Genomic DNA, 20,568 nt, shown 5'->3' on the forward strand with positions numbered 1-20,568 from the left:
TCACTAAGTTGGTATTCTTGGTAAGAAATTACATGATTTTAGAGCTCTGTTGAAGATCTTACAGGTGATGGTTACTCTCTGTTTTGTAATGTCTCTGGAAACAAGAAAACACTGCGCTGTGCTGTGTAATGTAGTTCACTTGGCAGCTTTTTTTTTCCATAGTGTCAAACAAAGATCAGTTGCATCTTAGATGAGATAAGGTACTTTCTTTTAGAAAAAAAGTGCAAGGTTTAAAAGATTTTATTTTAATGTTGTGATACCATATCACAACAGGAGGATTGTTTCAAGAACAGGAGGAATATATTTTCTTAATTAATGTAGGTTTTTTTTTTCTGATTATAGAAGTAATATAGGCTCATTGCAGAAAATTTATGAGACAAAGTATAAAGAGGAAACACTCACCACCCATATGCCCACCACTTGGAGATAATATTTTGGTTTATTTTCTCCAGTAATTTGTTTTCCTTCTTATATCGTATGCACAGATACAAGTAGACACATGCAGGCATGTGTGTCAGATACATTAGCAAAATCAGCATCCATTTATATATTCAGTTGTATATTTTTCTTAACATCATTTTGTGGCTTTTTTGTGTTAAAATATTCTTTGGAAATGTGATTTTTAAAAATTTATTTCATGATAGTCATTTGTACGGATGCATCATTTGGTAACTACTGGGAATGTGATATTTTTACTCCTTTCTGGTTTTCTAGCATTTAATAATGGCTAATGAAGTGAAGGAGGTAGGCAGTGATGATGAGAAACTGTAATATATACCATTTGGATAGTTAAGATGCAGGAGCTACCTAAGTAGATTAAGGTAAATAAATGTGTTTCAGCTCAGTTTAGACTGATAACAATATGATATCAAGAATATTGTAGTCTAACTTAAATTGGGAAATAGCCCAGGATGAATTTTATTTTAAATAAAAAGGGATTAAAATTCAGAGCTCTAATTTGATTAGTTCCTGGTTTATCTTGAACCTTTGGCTTCCTGTATTAAGGATTATGTAACAGTTATACTCAAGACTTTTTTTGACTATGTAGGAGGAATTTAGTACAGTGCACCGTTTAGGACTTTAAACTTCTTCTACATTGATGCCTGCAAATGAAATGTTTGTAATAGAACTAAGCCAAACAACACCTTTTTACTAGATTACCTACCATTTTCAGGCTACATGTATGTACATCATTGACATTTTAGGTTTTACTTTTTTGGCTTATGGTGCTAATCATATAGAAACTATTTTATATGAAGTACAGTGGAAAGCAATATAATGTAATGCGAACTCTGAGGTCAGATAGACTGGAGTTCTGATCCTAGTTCTATAGCCTACAAGTGGTGACCTTGGGTAAGTCACATCACTTGACTTGTTCACGCTTAGATCTCTCATATGTAAAATAGGAATTCTATTGCCTACTTCAAAGACTGTTTTAAGACTAGAAATAATGCTTAAAAGGCCCTAAGAGAGTATCTAGCATAAAGCAGTCATTCAGTTATTAACATCCATTACCAACAATAACAACAGTAGTGATTTTTAGTCCCTTTCCCTTTATAGTTTCCACAGAGAAATCAGGGCTATGTAGTTTTGTTTTGTTTTAGATATCTACTTTCTGCTTTATAATAGATATTGAATAAAGCAAGCAGTGGTATAAGTAGGGGTTTCGGGGGCAGGAGTTTATATCAAAAGCTCTTTGGAAATATATTTAACACAGTCTTGGCAGTTGTTTTGCTGAGAGGTGACTGTAGAGTGGTTAACAAATAGACATGGTTTTAAAGTCAGGTTGGGGAGGTAGACATTAAGACACCAAAAAATAGAAATGTAAAATATTTTAGATTGTATTAAGTGCAATGATGGAAAAGAATAAGATGTAGTATACGTTAGAGTGAATTGTTAGGGTCTTCCTCTCTTGGGGATTCAATTTAAACACTGTATTACCTGTTCTGTTGTGTTACTTGCTTTGCCCGAAAAGGTCAGGTTTCTGGTTCCATGCCACTGTGAGGTTAAAAGATTCTCTGTGCAAAGCCAGGTGGTGAATCAGAGAAACAAGTAATTCATGAACTAGTGATATGACCTTGTGGAGTCAGAGTATAATATATATATTTTTAAAAAATTTATTTTATTTATTTATTTTTGGCTGCGTTGGGTCTTCGTTGCTGCACGTGGGCTTTCTCAAGTTGCGGCGAGTGGGGGCTACTCTTCGTTGCGGTGCTCGGGCTTCTCATTGCGGTGGCTTCTCTTGTGGAGCACGGGCTCTAGGCACACGAGCTTAAGTAGTTGTGGCTCAAGGGCTCAGTAGTTGTGGCTCACGGGCTTAGTTGCTCTGCGGCATGTGGGATCTTCCCGGACCAGGGCTCAAACCCGTGTCCCCCTGCATTGGCAGGCGGATTCTTTTTTTTTTGCGGTACGCGGACCTCTCACTGTTGTGGCCTCTCCCGTTGCAGAGCACAGGCTCCGGACGTGCAGGCTCAGCGGCCATGGCTCACAGGCCTAGCCGCTCCGCAGCATGTGGGATCTTCCTGGACCGGGGCACGAACCCGTGTCCCCTGCATCAGCAGGTGGACTCTCAACCACTGCGCCACTAGGGGAGCCCCGGCAGTCGGATTCTTAACCACTGTGCCACAAGGGAGGCCCAGAATATAATATTTTATTTTTAATTTTTTTTTACTTAACTAGATCACCAGTTTATTATAAAAGGATATAATAGCTCAGGAACAGCCAGGTGGAAGAGATGCACAGGGCAAGTATGGGGAAAGGGTGTGGAGCTTCCATGCTCTCTGAGTGAGCCATTCTCCCTGCGTCACCATGGGTTCACCAACCCGGAAGTTCCAGAGTATAATATTTTATACTCTCTACTCAGAGTATACATGTTTATTTTGTGTTTCTTTCTCTCAGCCTACTTTTTAATTTTTTCATGCCTCTGTAAGGGTTACTTTATCCATAAATGACCCTGCTCTTTTCACATTTTAAGACAGTCCAAAGCAACCTCTGTTTGGAAGGCTTTTTAGAAGTGTTCTCTTTCTGAAGTGCAAATCTGAATATGTTTATAAACCTTGTGCTTAAAACATCATTGGTTTTCAGTTGCCTTTAGGATAAAATGAAAAATTCTTAAAATGGGGAAATTCCCTGGCGGTCCAGTGGTTAGGACTCCTCCTTGCTTTCACTGCCAAGGGCCCAGGTTCAGTCCCTGGTTGGGGGAACTTCCCTGGTGGTCAGGTGGGTAAGACTCCATGCTCCCAATGCAGGGGTCCCGGGTTCAATCCCTGTTCGGGGAACTAGATCCCACATGCATGCCATAGCTAAGGAGTCCACATGCTGCAACTGAAGATCCCGTGTGCCGCAACTAAGGCACGGCGTGGCCTAAATCAATCAATTAATCAATCCCTGGTTGGGGAACTAAGATCCCGCAAGCCAAGTGACATGGAAAAAAAAAACAAAAAAAAAAACCTTAAAAGACCTGTCATGAACTGTAGACCCTGTTTGCTTCTCCAGCCTCGTCTCTGATCACTCGTGGTGCCTTCACTGCATTCCAACCGTAGAATTTTTGCTTCTTGGTGGTTGTTCCCCATTCCTAGAATCTTAGAGGTTGTCTCCTTTAGCTGCTTGTTTTAAAAGTGAGGTTCTTTGATAGATTATCTAAGCACCTTGCTTTTCTAGTTTCTAGTTAACTGCCTGCCTCCTTCCTTCTGTTGTCCTTCTGTCCATCTGTCGTGCTGGGACAATCGTATAGTCCATGGGCTGGATGAAATTAATGTTAATAGAGATGAGATTGAGAAGATAAGTAAATTAGAAAGCCTATAAGCTTGTCTCCTTTTCAGGTTACTGATAGACATTTTTAGACAGATTTATTGTGGTCACGTTTTGAAGTTCTAATTAACACGAGTTTCATGCAATAGAAGAACTCAGAAGAAGGCAGAGGTGGAGCACTTCTTGTACTGTTTCCTTTCCCTCTTACAAAGGGAATGACAGTAATAAGCAGTCGCTCTTTATTTCAATCAGTACTTGGATACATGAAAGGAGGAGGCTAAGGAAACTTAATAGTGTCCACAATAGAGTTCTTCCTTGTGTCCCAGTGGCAGCAGCTTCAATCAATTTTAATTCCTCAGAGAAAGAGGACAAAGGCATCGTGGATGAAAAAAATTAGTAAGTCCTTCTAAGAAAGAAGTGGAAAATTTTATTTGCGCCAAATTGAGTATTATAACCTGGGAACAGCCTCTCAGAAAGCTCCAAGAACTGTCTGTCTGTGAGAGGTCATAGACAGTTATATTAAGTTTTTGAGATAGAGGGCTGTACATTAAATGACAGATTATTGACAGTTTACACAATCCAGATCTAGAGGTACAAAGCAGGTGGTAGGTCATGGTCTTTGGGGCCCCTTACAAGATTAAGAAGGAAGGTTATCTCCTAAGGAGTTGTGACCCTTGATGAGATTAAGAAGGAATGTTATCTCCTAAGGAGGTCTGGTTAATGCACATGCACAATACACACTAAAGGGGAGGGAGGAGGTCCAAACAGGCAAAGAAAAACATTATGTTTAAATCTTTCTCGTCTTGCCATAAAATGTGAATTTTATATCATCAGCATTAAGAAATGCCTTCATGCTATTGTCGTCAAACCCAAGTTTGTGTGCCTGGTGCAGTGTGAAACCAAACAACCAAAACATCAGAGTTTGGAGCAGAGAAAAGTTTATTGCAAGGACCAAGCAAGTGTTACCTGAAAAACTGGGTTCACTACTTGGTGGGTGTCAAGCCAAAAGACACAACCAAGGCAAAGAGCGGGAGAAGGATTTATTACTTGGAGAACACTGGGGATCTTTCCCAAAGCAGTGTCTCCCCAACAGCAAAACTGGGGAAGTTTTAAGCTAAGGGTACATGCATATTCATGAAGGGGCTTGAGCTGAGAAGCATAGAATTGGGCCAAAGGTCCACAGAGTCTAAGCTTTAGTTGAAGTCATGAGGGTCAACATCATTATTCCATCCTCCACCCGAGTGAGGGCCTTAGTTTTTGCTGACCTCAAAGATATGTATATCCCTTGAGGAGGAGCTCGGACTATTGTTTCTTGACTCCTTTTCCTTTGTTCTGCATTCCCTTACTTCCCTTAAGATCATTAATTATGAGATCTGTTCAAGGGCAAGCATTGTGACCAGGCTTAGATCACCATATTACTTAGGCCACAAATGGCTTCTCATATGTCAAGAAAGCCATGCCTAGTTTTCTTTCTCCTGGGACCCCCTACCCTATCTGCTTACACAAGGAGAATGGGTGGCTCATGCTCAGAAGACATGAACTCCGGGGTGGTTTTCAGGGAAGAGTTTTTAAAGGCAACATTTGGGGTGGCGGCTGTAGGGTGTATGACTTTCTTCTGATTGATTGGTGGTGAGGTAACAGGGTGCTGTTCCAGGAATCTCAAATCAACCTTCTGGTTGAGACCAGTCTGGGGTCTGAGCCTGCAGTTACCATCTTCCACCTGGAATTGTTCTTGTAGAACAATTCGAAGATATGTATCAGATTGTTATGTATATCCCTTGAGGAGGATCTAGGACTCTGTTTTATTGTTGAACTATCTTTCTTGACTGCTTTTCCTTTGTTTCTGCATTCCCTAATTAGTGACTCTATGACTCTGCCCTTTAGAACTCTGGGAAGGTCTAGGAGGCTCAAGCTTTTTTCTTACAAACAAGAAACAGGAAACACAAAGGCTTTTATACCTGGAAGGGCCCCAGCAGGCTCCTGCTCAGTTTCACTGTCCACTGAAAGAACAACTCAAAAGGGAAAAGCTGTGAGTTAAGTTTTATTCAGGGACCTCATAGCCCAAGAAATAGCCTCTTAGTGGCTCTGAGGAGACTGTTCAAAAGAGGCAGGAGAGGAGCCAGGATACATATGAGATTTTTGCCTGGGGAAAACATGTAGTCAAGCATAGAAGGATTACTGCTAACCACAAAGAACAGACATCTCAAATTAATGATTTTAGTGCTTTTCTATGTATAGGAAGATGCAAGAATCTGGGGCCATTTGAAAATTTTCCTTAGATGTGCAATTTACTGTCTAGGGGTCAGTATATCCAAAGCACAGAATGCTTCCTTGTTTTCTCTATCCTGAATTCCCCTCAAGGGTGGGTGACTGCAATGGCAGTGGCTTGATCCTTGTAGAACTGGAATGGTGGGCAACATTCTTTGTTTACAGTAGGAGTTTTGGAATATGGGGAGAAAAAGAAGGGGAAAAGAAAATGGTTCGATTGATGAGGAGGGTGAGGATAAGGAGGTTGCTGTAGGCTTTGGAAATTGCAAGTTTTGGGGCATGTATGGCAATGGCTCATCTGTGGGCGAGTAGTGAGTAACGCACAAGAGCTTGTGGCGTGAGAAGTTGAGTATTTTTAATTTGAGTTGGGTAGATAAATATCAGCTTTTACTGATATTTTTATAACATTCATTATGGCTTGTTTTTTCCCCGTGCTTCTGGTCTACTTGACCCGATACTTAATTGGGAAGGGTGCTAGTTCCAGAGTATGAGGAATCCTACAAAGATTCCAGGCTTCTTTTTTAGTGTTAAATAAAATTTCAGTGGACTAATGTGAATAGGGGGTAAAGTGTTAAGACCTTACATGGTTTAGCCCCTCTCCTGCCACACTCCCCCTTCTTTTCTGACCTCAACTCTGATCACTCTTTTGCTTCAACTATAATGTCCTATTTCCTTGCTATTACTCAAACATGTCAAGGGTGTTCCTGCCTCAGGGCTTTTTACCCTTACGCTTCTTCTGGTACTTTTCCCACAGGTATCGACTAACTTGCCCCCTTACTTTCTTCAGATCTTATCAAATGTCATCTTATTTTTGAGGCTTTCTCTGACCTCTCTATGAAAAACAGCACCCTTTTTCCCCCAGACCCTTCTCTTTATTTCTTTCCCTAACACCATCTGGCATACTGTATGTCCTGTTTACCCCCACTGGAATTTTAAGTTCCCTGAGGACAGGCACTAGGTTTTGTTCGTTGTTGTATCTCCAGTGCCTGCAGCAGTGCCCAGAACTACACCTAGCACTTAGTGGAATGAACGAATTCTTTCCCTTCTTCTCTTTTAGTATATTTCTACGTGAGACAGCATTTTTTGTACCTGAAAATAACCTTCATTTATTAAGCAGTCCAATGCTAGAGCTTAATGAGAAAATAACCACCACCACCACCCCCACCCCACCCCGCTCCTTTTTTTCTGAGTGTCACTTTTTTGGGTGTTTGTTTTGTTTTTGCTTAGGGAAGCATTGTAACAGGGAAGAGCCAATTTTGACTCCACACTGGATGTTTCTTTTACTTTAACCTTTGCTTTTCATTGCTTTTGTTATTATACATAATGGCCTAACTCAGGGAACCCTGCCCCTCTGCCTGAATGTTAAACTAAAGTTGCTCTGTTCAGCTCATAGGGAGACAATCTGACCCTGGCCACCTGTGAATGGCTACAGAAAAGAAGAAATTAACACATCCCCTCATATTTTGCAAGATGAATGGCCTTTTTACTTTACTTCCTCACCTCCTCCTCCTTTCTGTTCTATAAAAGAAACTGGCATCCAGACCCCGATAAGATGGTTTTTTGGAGACACTAGTCTGCCATCTTCTCGGTCTGCCGTCCGTCCGAATAAAGTCGTATCCTTTGCCTCAGCACCTCATCTCCCAATTTATTGGCCTGTTGTGCGGCGAGCAGAGCGAGCTTGGACTCGGTAACAGCATCATACCTGTTGAAAAATTTCAGAATGAAGATGGGCATATAATTGAAATGAAACAAGCAAAAGGAACTAAAATAAAATACTATTTGATAACCTTAATATGAACAAATAATTTTATGAAACACTTTATTTCTTCCAGGGAACATAGGTTCTATATGTTTTTGTCCTTAAAACCAGGCAGCATCATTCACATTTTCTGTTTGGCTAATACTTTCCTGTCTTGGGTTTTCATCATATTGTATCCTCCTCCCACTTTTCAGTTAATCTTAAGTCCTACTTACTGGGATCCTTAAGGTTTCAGCTTGACATCCAGCTTAAAAAAGGCATTTCCAGTCATCTCTGGGTTGCTTTCTTTGCTAAACTTTTATATGTTCTTTGAGTCTTTTCATTAATGGTTCTATTTCTCAGGTGACATTTAGGTAGTCTACTGTGTATTGTTCATACGTGAATATCTTGTATTTTTCATCTCCATCAGCTATTGTTACTGAACAAGGTTTGTGTGCCTGAAGCACAGTGAGGCCAAATAAACTGAAACATCGGAGTTTGTATTACCGAGTCCAGGCTCACTCTGCTCGCCGCACAACAGGAACAGGCCGATAAATCCAGGAGACGAGGTGTTGAGGCAAGGAATAGCGACTTTATTCGGAAAGCCAGCAGACTGAGAAGATGGCGGACTAGGGTCCCCCCCAAAACCATCTTGTTCAGGGTCTGGATGCCGGTTTCTTTTATGGAAGAGATGGGGAGGAGGTGAGGAAGTAAAGTAAAAAGGTCATTTATCTTCAAAATAGGATTGGATGTGTTACTTTTGTCTTTTCTGCAGCCATTCACAGGTGGGCAGGGTCAGAATGTCTCTGTGAGCTGAACGAAGGCCTTTTAGTTTAACAAACAGAGGGACAGGGTTCCCTGTGGCAGGCCATTATGTATCCTTACAGGTATAGACAGTGATTATAATATCAAAAGCAACGAAACGCAAAGGTTAAAGTAAAAGAAACAGATCCAACTTGGAGTCAGAATTGGCTCTTCCTTGTTACAGTTTGGGGGTAGAAGTTTTTATAAGCAAAATTTGGGGTGAGGGCTGTAGGGTGTATGGCTTCCTTCTGATTGGTTGGTGGTGAGGTAACAGGGCAGTGCTCCAGGAATCTTGCCATCCTCCATCTGGGTGGGGGCCTTTTGTCTGCAGAAGAGCTCAAAGATATAGTATATTCCTTGAGGAGGAGCCAGGACCCTGTCCCAAGGCTTGCACTATTGTTTCTTGACTGCTCCGCCCTTGTTTCTGCATCCCCTCCCTTCCTTGATAAGCAGCTGTTTGAACCTTCCCTTTGGAACTCAGGGAAGGTCAAGGTGGCTGAATGAAGCCTATTTCCTACAAACAAGAAATGGGGAACACAGAAAGGCTTTTGTGCCCAGTTCTCACTGCCCGGGACCCCCAAAACATTTGGGAACTCTGGAAGGAAGTAGTTTGAAAAACCTTCATATAGTTCCATTAGATACATTAATATTTTCAGGCTTTACTTTTAAAAGACTTGGCCAAGCTCTTGTTAAAACAGAGTCCAGAAAAACAAAAACAAAAACAGAATCCAGAAAAAAGGCTACTTCAGATATTTTAGGTTCAACCTAAATAGTATAGTTAGAGGAGAGAGCATTTTTTTTTCTTGAAAAATTAGTAAGTAACACTTTGTTTTCCTTTGTGTAGATGAGTCCTGCCAATTTAAAAATACCACAATTTACAATTTGAGCATCCACAGTAGGTGGCCTATTATAATTTGAAGAAAAAAAATTTTTTTGCCTCATACTTTTCAAAACCTGTAAGTTTTAAAGTGTTAAAATGTATAATAATTCTGTGTTATAAAAGTGTGTTATAGTTAGATAAATATATAGCTGTGGAGGTAGGAATATACATTATTGTATAAATGTTGGTATCACAGAGAAATGACATGACTTAAAATATTCAATATAAACAGTGGACACTTGGCCCTGAAGGGGTTGCTTGAGAAGAAAGGGGACTTAAAATTATATAATGGTGACATAATATTGATTTTTGTTTTCCATATAAAAATTTGAAGAGAAAAAAATACTGTCATTTTTAGCATTTCTGTTATTTTGTTTTTGTATATCATTCGTAGGAGTTCATTTAGTAGGTGATTACTTTGATTTATGCCTAAAAGGGTATACATGCTTTTTAAAGTTTTTTATTTTATTTATTTTAATTTTTGTGGCTGCGTTGGGTCTTCGTTGCTGTGCGCGGGCTTTCCCTAGTTGCGGCAAGCGGGGGCTACTCTTCGTTGTGGTGTGTGGGCGTCTCATTGCAGTGGCTTCTCTTGTTGCGGAGCACGGGCTCCAGGTGCATGGGCTTCAGTAGTTGTGGCTTTTGGGCTCTAGAGTGCAGGCTCAGCAGCTGTGGCACACGGGCTTAGTTGCTCCATGGCATGTGGGATCTTCCCTGACCAGGGCTCGAACCCGTGTCCCCTGTATTGGCAGGTGGAGTCTTAACCACTGTGCCACCAGGGAAGTCCAAAGGGTATACATTCTTAAAAAGACAAATCATCATGTTGCTTTTTCAGTAGCAGTTTCTGAAACTACAGGTCAGCTATAGAAATCACTTTTCTGTTTTTATTCCTGTGAATTCACTTATCATGGATTCCTTTTGATCCAGCTCTATTTAGGAGCACCCTTTAAAAAATGTCGACAACTCATAAGCTAGTTAGCTCCTAATGCTTTCCTTTATTTGTCTTAAAATTCTAGGAATTGAAGCCCTTTTTTATGAAGGAAGTTGGCAGTCACTTTGATGGTTTTGTGACGAGTCTCACTGAAAAATCCGCATCGTTAGACAATGGTGGTTGTGCTGCCACGTCCTTTTCTGTTCTTGAAGGAGAGAACAGCCACAGAGCTAAGTAAGTACGAGTAATAGTTTCTCTTAATGCACAAGTCTACTCTAGCACAGCTCAGTGGTCTCAATGTGGACTGCACTAAAAAAGCCTGGATTCACACCGCACTACCTTTTATTAGCCATGTATTGCTATTTTAAACACTTGAAGGGTGGGTTTCTTCATCTTAATACATGGATTATAACAAACATGCATACCTCATTTAAGACCATGCTGACTTATAAAATAACATAGATAACGCTTGTTGAATGCTTTACATTTAAACCAAACAATGACCCTGTGAGACACATAATGTAACTGCATGTTACAGGTTAGGAAACAAGCACGAAGCAGTTAAATGTTGTCCAAGATTACACAGTGGGGATTTGAACCCAGTGTCCATGCTCTTCACTATGTCTCATACTGCCTCTCTATTGTACTCTATACAGTACTTGTAATAAAGTACAGTGCAATTAGTATACGTTATTTTAATTGGTCAGTCATCCAGAGCAGTAGAGGGAAGGCTATCAAAGGCCAGTGTGTGCTAATTTGCCATTTTGTGCTTTCCTTGGTTTTATGCCTCTTTGGTCTCTGTCAGTCTCCTGTTCTGGAGAACTGTTTTGACCAGAATAGCTAAGTATAGCAGAAGTGCTAATGGTACTGCAAGAAGCCCTAAAGAAGGTGATAACGTTAGATGTTAAAATGTGAGGTTTTAGTAACTGGAGGTAACCTTTTAGATCAGGAGGCTGTTGGGGATTGTTGGAAGACCTTAGGGGAGGGTATCAGAAACATCAGTGCAGTTTTGGAGGACAGACGAAAAATAGTATGTGAACTGAGTAAAGTATGGCTGGAGGCTTGTCCTTAGGGGTGTTGAGGAGAAGGAAGAGTGGTTCTCAGCGTGTGATGCCGGGAATGCATCTCCATAAGGGCTGGGCTGTGGGGTCTTTTTGAGTGCTGCTCTAGTTAGGTTTGTCTGACATCTCTTCCTTCCTAATCATACGTCTGCACCTACCTCACAGCAGCGTTCAGAAGGAGCAAATGACAAAACATGCATAAAACCCTAACACAGTACCTGGATCATAGTGAGAAGGCAGTTAATATTATAAGCTGTAGTTGGTAATATTGCTTTTCTAATCCATAGGTTTAAATTTCTTGTAATACTTGAAGTACTCATATTTTAATTTTTTGCTCTTCCCAGAGATCTGAGAGCACCTCCAGAACATGGAAAGATTTTTGTTATAAGGCGATCTCTCTTAGAGTGAGTATTTTTAGTTGCTTTTGTTAATTATTTGAATTTTAAAAAATCAAACTATTCTGATGGTTAGAATCACTGAGTACTCTATGAATGTTTAATAAGTGTGTTCTGTATTCATGTAATACATTGGTTTTGGGGTTTTTTTGTTTTATTTTTGTGATACGCCGGCCTTTCACTGTTGTGGCCTCTCCCGTTGTGGAGCACAGGCTCCGGACGCGCAGACTCAGTGGCCATGGCTCACGGGCCCAGCCGCTCCGTGGCACGTGGGATCTTCCCAGACCGGGGCACGAACCCGTGTCCCCTGCATCGGCAGGCGGACTCTCAACCACTGCGCCACCAGGGAAGCCCAATACGTTGGTTTTGATACTTCTTTTTGTACATTTGCCGTCTCTTGCTCCTCCTTTCTGAACTTTTGGTTCTGTATCTAGTTTCAAAGGAGGAGTTGGAGGTAAGAATGGTTATTGGTCCTCTGATAAATTCCTTGAAGTTGTGCTGCTAGAACAGAAATTTTCTAATTAGGTAAACCACTTCAAGAGAGTTTCGGTGGTGCTGTCTTCTTGATACATAAATTTTTTTCATCTCTTCTTTGACTAGCCAACTTTGAGACTTGATAGTTTTCTCAGATTTACTTATTTTAGCACCCCGATTGTGTAGATTTTATGGGAAAAACAATAGGCAATGTAAATTACTTGTGGCAACTTCATTTGTGAACTGAAAATTAAAGGTGCATTTTGAGTAGGTAATGAATATTTCTTTTGAAATGCTGAGTTGATTATTTATCATTGATTTCTTCATTAGAATATGGATATTCATGAGTAATGTTCTGTGATTACTGTTTGAGATGTTTTTGGAGTATAGATTAAGCATCTTCTGAACTGCTTTGAAGTAAAGTCTTTAATATATGGTGTTTTAAAATTAAATATCGATGAATTTTATATGAACTACATTTACAGTGAGCTGTTTGAGGTGGACCACATCAGAACGATATATCACATGTTCATTGCCCTCCTCATTCTCTTCATTCTCAGCACACTTGTAGTAGATTACATTGATGAAGGAAGGTAAGACAGTATACCTGTTTGCTTAGTTGATGCATGGGGTGTTGGGAGTTTTCACTATATTTAAATTTTGAAAAAAGATGATTTGGTTAAATTGCTTCAGAAAATCCCAAAGCAGCTGATTTGAGGGTGAGAGTTCTCTCTCCTGAAAAGTACAACTAAAAAGAATATTAGAAGTTTTATGACTTTTATTTTTAAAATGGTCTATTTTAATAGACCATCTTAGTAGTTTCTAGGTAGTTTTCCTAAATGAGAGAATATTGTATATATGACTTACAATTTTTCTGCTATGGTATGCATTTTAGGTTGTTTCTAAAAATAAGTAGTTATTGGAATTTAACGTTTGAAAAACATTTTTAATATAAAAATCAAATTATAACCAAAAATGACAGTGTGATAATCATACATTGAATTATGTGCTTTATTAGTAAATTAAAATTTGATATAATCATAATAGTATATTAGATTTTCAAATTGTACTATTTCATTCTGCAAAATCATCTTTTGTACATAAATGATTGCTATTTAAATATTTTAAGTATTTACTTTGCCATAGCATATTTTAGAGTTTAAAATGTATTAATGTGAGAATCTAATCTTTGAGAAATTCAGAGTCTTGTTATCTTAGGTTAGTAGTTTAGGTATCTTATGTTCAAAGACCATATTATCCTAGAGCTTTTAGAAAGTAGATAAATAAGTTGTGAAGCTGAGGCTTAGGAGCACAAGTGTTAGATCCATGACTTATGTGTATTAGTGTTGTTGTGTCTCCTAAAGTTGAAAGTTTTGGGTCTGAAAGTTTTTAATTTTATAAATCAGTGCTTATTAAAAATCCACTTCTGTGTTCTTTCTCTGTGCTTTTTTTCCCCCAGGCTAGTGCTTGAGTTCAATCTCATGTCTTACGCTTTTGGCAAACTTACTGTTGCTATGTGGACGTGGTGCACCATGTTCTTATGTACACTTACAGTTCCCTATTTCCTGTTTCAACACTGGGCCAGAGGCTATCACAGGAGTTCTCATCCAGTAGTCCATTCTCTCTTGCATTGCTTCCTTTTTGTGGTCTTCCAGATTGGAGTTTTAGGTTTGGGACCACTTTATGTTGTATTAGTGTATACACTACCACCAGCTTCCCGATTCATTGTCATACTCGAACAGGTAAGGTTTTGAGTGTTGCTCAATACAATGCTATGCTTAGTTAGTAATAATAATAATAACAATAATTGTTATTTTTTGTTGTATTAGTTGGATAAATTTTCATATCTGGTTCTTTATGCTATTATCTATAAAATTAAAGTGTTAAACTACATCATCTTGTCTTTTAAAATTCGTTCTAGCTTCAGTGTTCTCTGATTCTTGATAATTGAAATAAATTACATTGAACTGTTCTGGATGAATTCAAATTTTGTTCTTGAACACTTTTTGTAGACGCCATCTAAAATATAAAATATTTTTGTAATTAAAAACTCTACTTTTGAAGTGTCAGATTCATTGTTTTGTTATATAGCCATCTAAAAGATGTATTTTGTTTGTACGCCCTTCAGAATTTTCTGACTTTTATTGGCTGTCTGTAATGCTCTGTTTGACTGATGGAAAGGACCGTTTCAGGAGACCTTCTTTGAACAGGCTTTTAATTTCTTAATTTATAATAGACCTGTAACAGATGGTGCTGTTAGTTGCAAAATAATTTGAGAAATAACATGTCTCTCTTTAGAGTTTGTTTTTCATTTGTTTTAGTCCATAAAAGTGAGTTTGAGTTGGTATGTACAAAATTAAGTTCTTTGTGTGTCTATAACCTAGTGCTGTTCTGCGGTTGCTTATAAGAGACAAGACAATGAAAGAAAATTCATCTTTTTCCCCCCTCCTTTGTAGATTCGTTTGATAATGAAGGCCCACTCATTTGTCAGAGAGAATGTGCCTCGGGTACTCAGTTCAGCCAAGGAGAAATCAAGTATGTAATTCCATAAGTCAAAGGATTATTCACAGGGTATTTCAACCTTTGGTGTTTACTGGGATGGCTAATTACATTCTGTAGGCATTTATGTTTGATTTTAAATACAAGGATCCAAAAAAAAAGAAACCTGTTGGGAGGGGAGGGAAAAAAATGTATGTATGATCTGGAACACCTTCTCACTGTTTCCTGATTGTTCCTGTTTACCTTTGGTCCCCAAAATTTAAAACATTGATCATTAGACTATTGCAACTGTTGCATTATTTGTGTAGAATGTTAATAGAGTCGTTACACCCCATGTGCTTACTTTTCTTGAATTGCTGCTTCAAACTCTAGAAGTTATGTCTAAGTCACAGGAGTAACTTAGTTTAGAGGCATTGGTAATATTCAATTAGGAATAAAAAGTCATCATTCGGGGAGAGCAGGAAGAAACAACATGAGCTAAGGAGAGGTAGCTTTTTGTCTTCCCTATTCTGTGCTTATTTTCCTCTTTCAGTTTTGCTGAAAGAAATTGAAGAGCCTCCAGTCTAAGCATAGTTTTCCTTTTCCAGGCACTGTTCCAGTACCCACAGTCAACCAGTACTTGTACTTCTTATTTGCTCCTACCCTCATCTACCGTGACAACTATCCCAGGTAATGGCATTATGAAGCAGAAATGGGGTAGCACCAGGAGTGTGCCAGGAAGGAGGTGGGGTAGGTAGACCAGTTCATGTAGGGCTACAGAGCAGTTAGAATGGGTTTTAATTTTCTTGCTGGCATGGGAAACCCCATATCGTGATTCTAGCAATCTGATTTGATTTCAGTCATTCTTGACAGAATTGTACAAGTATTTCCTATGTCAAAAATGATGTTCTGCGTGGGAAGATACTGTGAGGACCTTTTTTAAAGTTCATTTATTTACTTTATTTAGAAAGTAATTTTGTTTCTTCTGTTTTAGGACTCCCACTGTAAGATGGGGTTATGTGGCTATGCAGTTTGCACAGGTAAATTTTTAAGTGCCTAAGGTTTGTTGGCTGGTGGGAGATGGGGATTTGAATATAATAGTAATTTAATATATTTAAAGTGTTGTTTAATTCATGTCTCCTGGGAGCTCTAGAACTCTTTTATTTATTTATTTATTTATTTATTATTTATTTTTGGCTGTGTTGGGTCTTCGTTTCTGTGCGAGGGCTTTCTCTAGTTGCAGCGAGCGGGGACTACTCTTCATCGCGATGTACGGGCCTCTCACTGTCGCGGCCTCTCTTGTTGCGGAGCACAGGCTGCAGACGCGCAGGCTCAGTAGTTGTGGCTCACGGGCCTAGTTGCTCTGCGGCATGTGGGATCTTCTCAGACCAGGGCTCGAACCCGTGTTCCCTGCATCGGCAGGCAGATTCTCAACCACTGAGCCACCAGGGAAGCCCTAGAACTCTTACTGAAGTCTTTAAACTATTCCCAGTTCAGTAAATGGTGTTTGCTTTGCCAATACATCAAAACTAATTTTCTACAATTAAAAAAAAATTTTTTTTTAAGTAAAATAATTCTGTTTGGTTACTTCAGTATGCATCTACATTAAATTCCCCCTCCCTTTCTGTTTTTTATTTTATTTTTGGATGTATATCTGTGTGGGTGTGGTCTGACACTCCCTCAACCCCTTATCAGAATCATAAATCCCAGAAGATCCCATTTTAAAATCTTGTGTCAATCAAATACCCATTTATGAAATAGGTTCTTTTGTTATGAGTTTCATGTAGCAGGAAAAAGAGATTCCAGAGTCTGATCTTTTAAAAATGCCATTTGGTAAAGGGTTGGGAATATGTATGGTAGAAATTAGGCTTGAGTACTATCTCTGAAGGATTACAGTTTGGCAATCTTATATACTAGTGTTAAATGGAATATATATGTAAACGTTAGTTTACAGGTCACATATATATGTTCTTTTGAAGGAAAAAAAATCACTTTTCATCTTTCCTGATCAAGCTTTCTTTATTATAATTTTCTTTTTTATGTTCCAGGTTTTTGGTTGCTTTTTTTATGTGTACTACATCTTTGAAAGGCTCTGCACCCCCTTGTTTCGGAATATCAAACAGGAGCCCTTCAGCGCTCGTGTTCTGGTCTTATGTATATTTAACTCCATCTTGCCAGGTAACATGGGTACTGGTTAATTTGGCTATTCATAAAGTTGCAAGGAAAATAGAAAGCCATTGCATGTGAGCACCTTTGATTTACCTGCTTTTCGCTATAAACTCATCTACGCGTCTATACCCATCTTTAACCTCTTCCCATCTATCTGACAGATGAAGCATCCTTCCAGTCCCTGGCCAATCTTTCCATTTGTCTTCTTTCACTCAAGTTTTGCTTTCTCTGACTGTGGATAGTCTGTATTCATGCTTTATCTTCCCATTCACTATTTAGTCACTGTAATCTTGCTCCTAATGTGACCAGGCCATTGAAATGGCCTTTATTAAAATCTCTAATCTCCTCCAGTAGTTGATTTAGCCCTTATTCTGTTTGATCTCCATGAAGCATTGGGTGCTGTTGACCACATTTTGAAGTCTGTCTTGCCACTCTCTTATTCTTCTGTCTTTCTGGCCATACCATACATAGCGGTGAACCAGACATACATACTCTTTATTCTCTGGAAGCTTGCCGTTTCATTATATTTACAGTTTCCTTTACTTACCCTTTCTCTTTTCTCTACCCATTAAATGTTGGTATTGTTTTCTGCCATCATGTTCTTTCTTCTTCTCCCTCTCTCCCAGACATCTGCTAGTAATCCTCCCTGATTGCCCCTCAAGATTTACTCCAATAAATTCTTTTATCTGTCCCTCTGACAGGATATCTTACATATGTGTGTCTTCCTCGCTAAGCTGCAAATTCCATAAGCTCAAGGATTGTGTCTTATAGCCAGTCATAGTCTCTCCTACATTGTCTTATACATAGTAGACTAATATTTTTTGAAAAAACAAGTGAATAAAAAGGATGGGCATGTAAATGGGTATTTTAAAATATAGTGTAATATATAATATACTAAGGTGCTGTTGAACTTTGTCTCATAGTGGAGATGACATTTAACATTGGGTATTGAAAAATAAATAGGCGTTTGCCGGGCAGGGAGGTGGTGGAAAGTTGCTTCCAGGTAGTGGGATGGATTAAAAGGCATGGAGTATTTTGGAATGGCAGAAGTCCAGTTGTGGATGATGTTTGCTACATTGGGAGTAGAGGCAGAGGTAAGTTAACCTTGTCACTATTGACATTTTGGGCTGGATATTTCTTTGTTTGGGGGGTTGTCACATGCATTTTAGGATATTAGCCACATCCTGCCCTCTAACAACTAGATATCATAGCAGAAGGCCCACTTCTTGAATTGTGATAACCAAAAATGTCTCCAGAATTGCCAACCATCTCCTGGGGGCAAAATCTCTCCCAGTTTTAAACAGCTGGTTTAGAGGAATACACAGCCAGATTTTAAAGGGCTTTTACTACCAAGTTAAGCCATACATCTAGGCATTTCCATTAAAAACAGACTGGGTCATTTTTGTCTATAAAACTCACTTGGAAGAAAGTTATTTCTTTATTAGGTTAAAATAATTAACTTTCAAAATACACTGTATCATTTCTGGAATGGGTAAGCTGGAATAATAGCTTTTATTTTACAAAATAATTCCAGCTAAGCAAATGACGACATATAATTAACTGATTGATATGTGGGCTATTTGGAAAGAGTCTTAATATTGTTCATCTTATTTTTAGCTGTGCTGATACTGTTCCTTAGTTTTTTTGCCTTTTTGCACTGCTGGCTCAATGCCTTTGCTGAGATGTTACGCTTTGGTGACAGGATGTTTTATAAGGTAATGTGTACTTGGACTCATCTTCCTTTTCACATTTTATTTGTGTACTCATTGTTAAGTATTTGAGCGTTGTTGGCTACTAGCTTTTTAACATAAATGTTGTGAAATCGTTTTCTTCCACAGGTTTTACCAATATTAAGTCTGAAATTCTATTACTGATTTAAGTGGCATAGTCTTGTCTTTTCTTCTACCTCTAAATCTGCTCCCTTAGTACCGCATTTGGTTCCTGCTGGATCCTGTATTGGTGATTACAGTGGGAAAGCAGGTGTCCAGAGGGCATTCTGAGACTTTGCTGACTTTTTATTCATTTGAAATCGGCTGTCTGGTGCTGTAGGAGTGATCTCAGCAAATTATTCTATTTAAGACTGTTGAACAGTTCATGAAGGAAATAACTTTTCCCTGCTTTATTTTGAAAGGCATTAATTCTGCTTCAAATAGTATTCTTACACTTCCAAAGTTGGAATTAAGTTGTAGAGTAGAGGCAGAGTGGTTCACAGTGTTCTGTAATCCCGCCTAAAGCCCTCTAGAATTTTGTCTGTCTGTTCATGTTTTGGCAACACTCCAAGCCTACCCCTCCTTTCTCAAAGAAGCAGCGAGTGTGGGTTGCAAATTTTATATGTCTTATTCCATTGGTCTGATCTTAGAGTAAGAAACAGGATATATATATAAAGGAGCACCAGGACTTGGAGGTAGCCACCATCTCACTCGTGGTACAACTTAAATTTTGCTGTCTGTGACACCAGCAAACTGCTCTTGAGGGTTATCACACTATCTAAGTCTGTGTGACCTTAGAATTCTCTCATTGTGTTTTAGCAAGGTAAGGGGGATTTACTGATTGTTATTTAGATGAACATTAGATTTAATTATTATGTTGTATATCTTCCATCATAACTTGTGTAATAAAGAGAGAGTGAACCTGGGAACTTAATCATCCATAGAGCTAGGATTAATGTCACATTGAACACTAATAACCAAAATGCCTTTGAAGATTTTTCTGACATCAGTGTATGGACTAACAATTTATCATAACACACTCTAGGTGTTATATTATGTGTGTATATTCTCTGGGAGTAGGTTTTGCTTTGGTTCTGTGTATATGTATACCTTTGCTTTTTTCCTTAGGATTGGTGGAACTCCACATCATACTCTAACTATTACAGGACCTGGAATGTGGTGGTCCATGACTGGCTATATTACTACGCTTACAAGGACTTTCTCTGGGTAAGCAGCAAGATTTAGTTAATGTTGTTTAAGAAATGGAGATTCTTTTCCAGAAAGTATTACTATTGTGCAGCTGGAAGAAGTTATACTTAGTTGTCTTCAATTCTCTTGTGAGCCATTAATGTCTTAAGAAACCTTCTGCTTTGAATAGCACTGTTTAGAGTCCAGTATCTACAGTTACTAGGACTAAGACCATGTTTCTGCTCTGGATTTTTATTTTACATGACTACAAAGTAAGAATGCGTGCAGGCGTTTGAAGAAGTTGAAATGATCCACCAGTAATGGATCATTTTGTTGGAGTCTCATTGCCAGCAAATAATCTCCCCTAGCTTTTTCCATTTTTTTTTTTGTTTTTCTTCCTTTGTTAGAAGTGGAGAAACCACCTATGTTCGGATTTACAACTCTCCGATATAGATTATTAATATATGTCTTTGAGACATTCTTTAGAGCATAACTTATTTAGACTGAAGAAACCTAGTCTTGAGTCTCATGGTTGATTAACGTTGGTATCTCTGGATTGCAGGTTTGAATTGTTAAATAAGGGCACTATTTGGCTAAATGACAGTGTGTTGTGGTGCAAATAGCACAGTATTCGAATGTTCTTTCATTTATAAATGTAATTTGACTTATGGATGAGGCAAGTCCCTTGTTTTCAAATCTTAGTTTTGTTACGTGTAAAAATGGTAC

General features: G+C 38.8%; 1 protein-coding gene across 3 annotated transcripts in view; it reads left to right on the forward strand.

Annotated features, from left to right (window-relative positions):
* Positions 1-20,568, forward strand: part of SOAT1 (sterol O-acyltransferase 1) — a 56,556-nt gene that overhangs the window by 31,015 nt on the left and 4,973 nt on the right. For all 3 annotated transcript variants that reach the window (XM_081216172.1, XM_081216173.1, XM_081216174.1), the window contains 10 exons: positions 10,454-10,602; positions 11,774-11,833; positions 12,784-12,891; positions 13,758-14,040; positions 14,755-14,833; positions 15,385-15,466; positions 15,771-15,816; positions 16,825-16,954; positions 18,563-18,660; positions 19,783-19,881. In XM_081216172.1, coding sequence (XP_081072298.1) covers positions 10,454-10,602; positions 11,774-11,833; positions 12,784-12,891; positions 13,758-14,040; positions 14,755-14,833; positions 15,385-15,466; positions 15,771-15,816; positions 16,825-16,954; positions 18,563-18,660; positions 19,783-19,881 — 1,134 coding nt within the window. The remainder of the gene's footprint in view (positions 1-10,453; positions 10,603-11,773; positions 11,834-12,783; positions 12,892-13,757; positions 14,041-14,754; positions 14,834-15,384; positions 15,467-15,770; positions 15,817-16,824; positions 16,955-18,562; positions 18,661-19,782; positions 19,882-20,568) is intronic.

This window comes from Mesoplodon bidens, assembly GCF_964165515.1.
Source record: "Mesoplodon bidens genome assembly, chromosome: 2".
Taxonomy (NCBI): Eukaryota; Metazoa; Chordata; class Mammalia; order Artiodactyla; family Ziphiidae; genus Mesoplodon; species Mesoplodon bidens.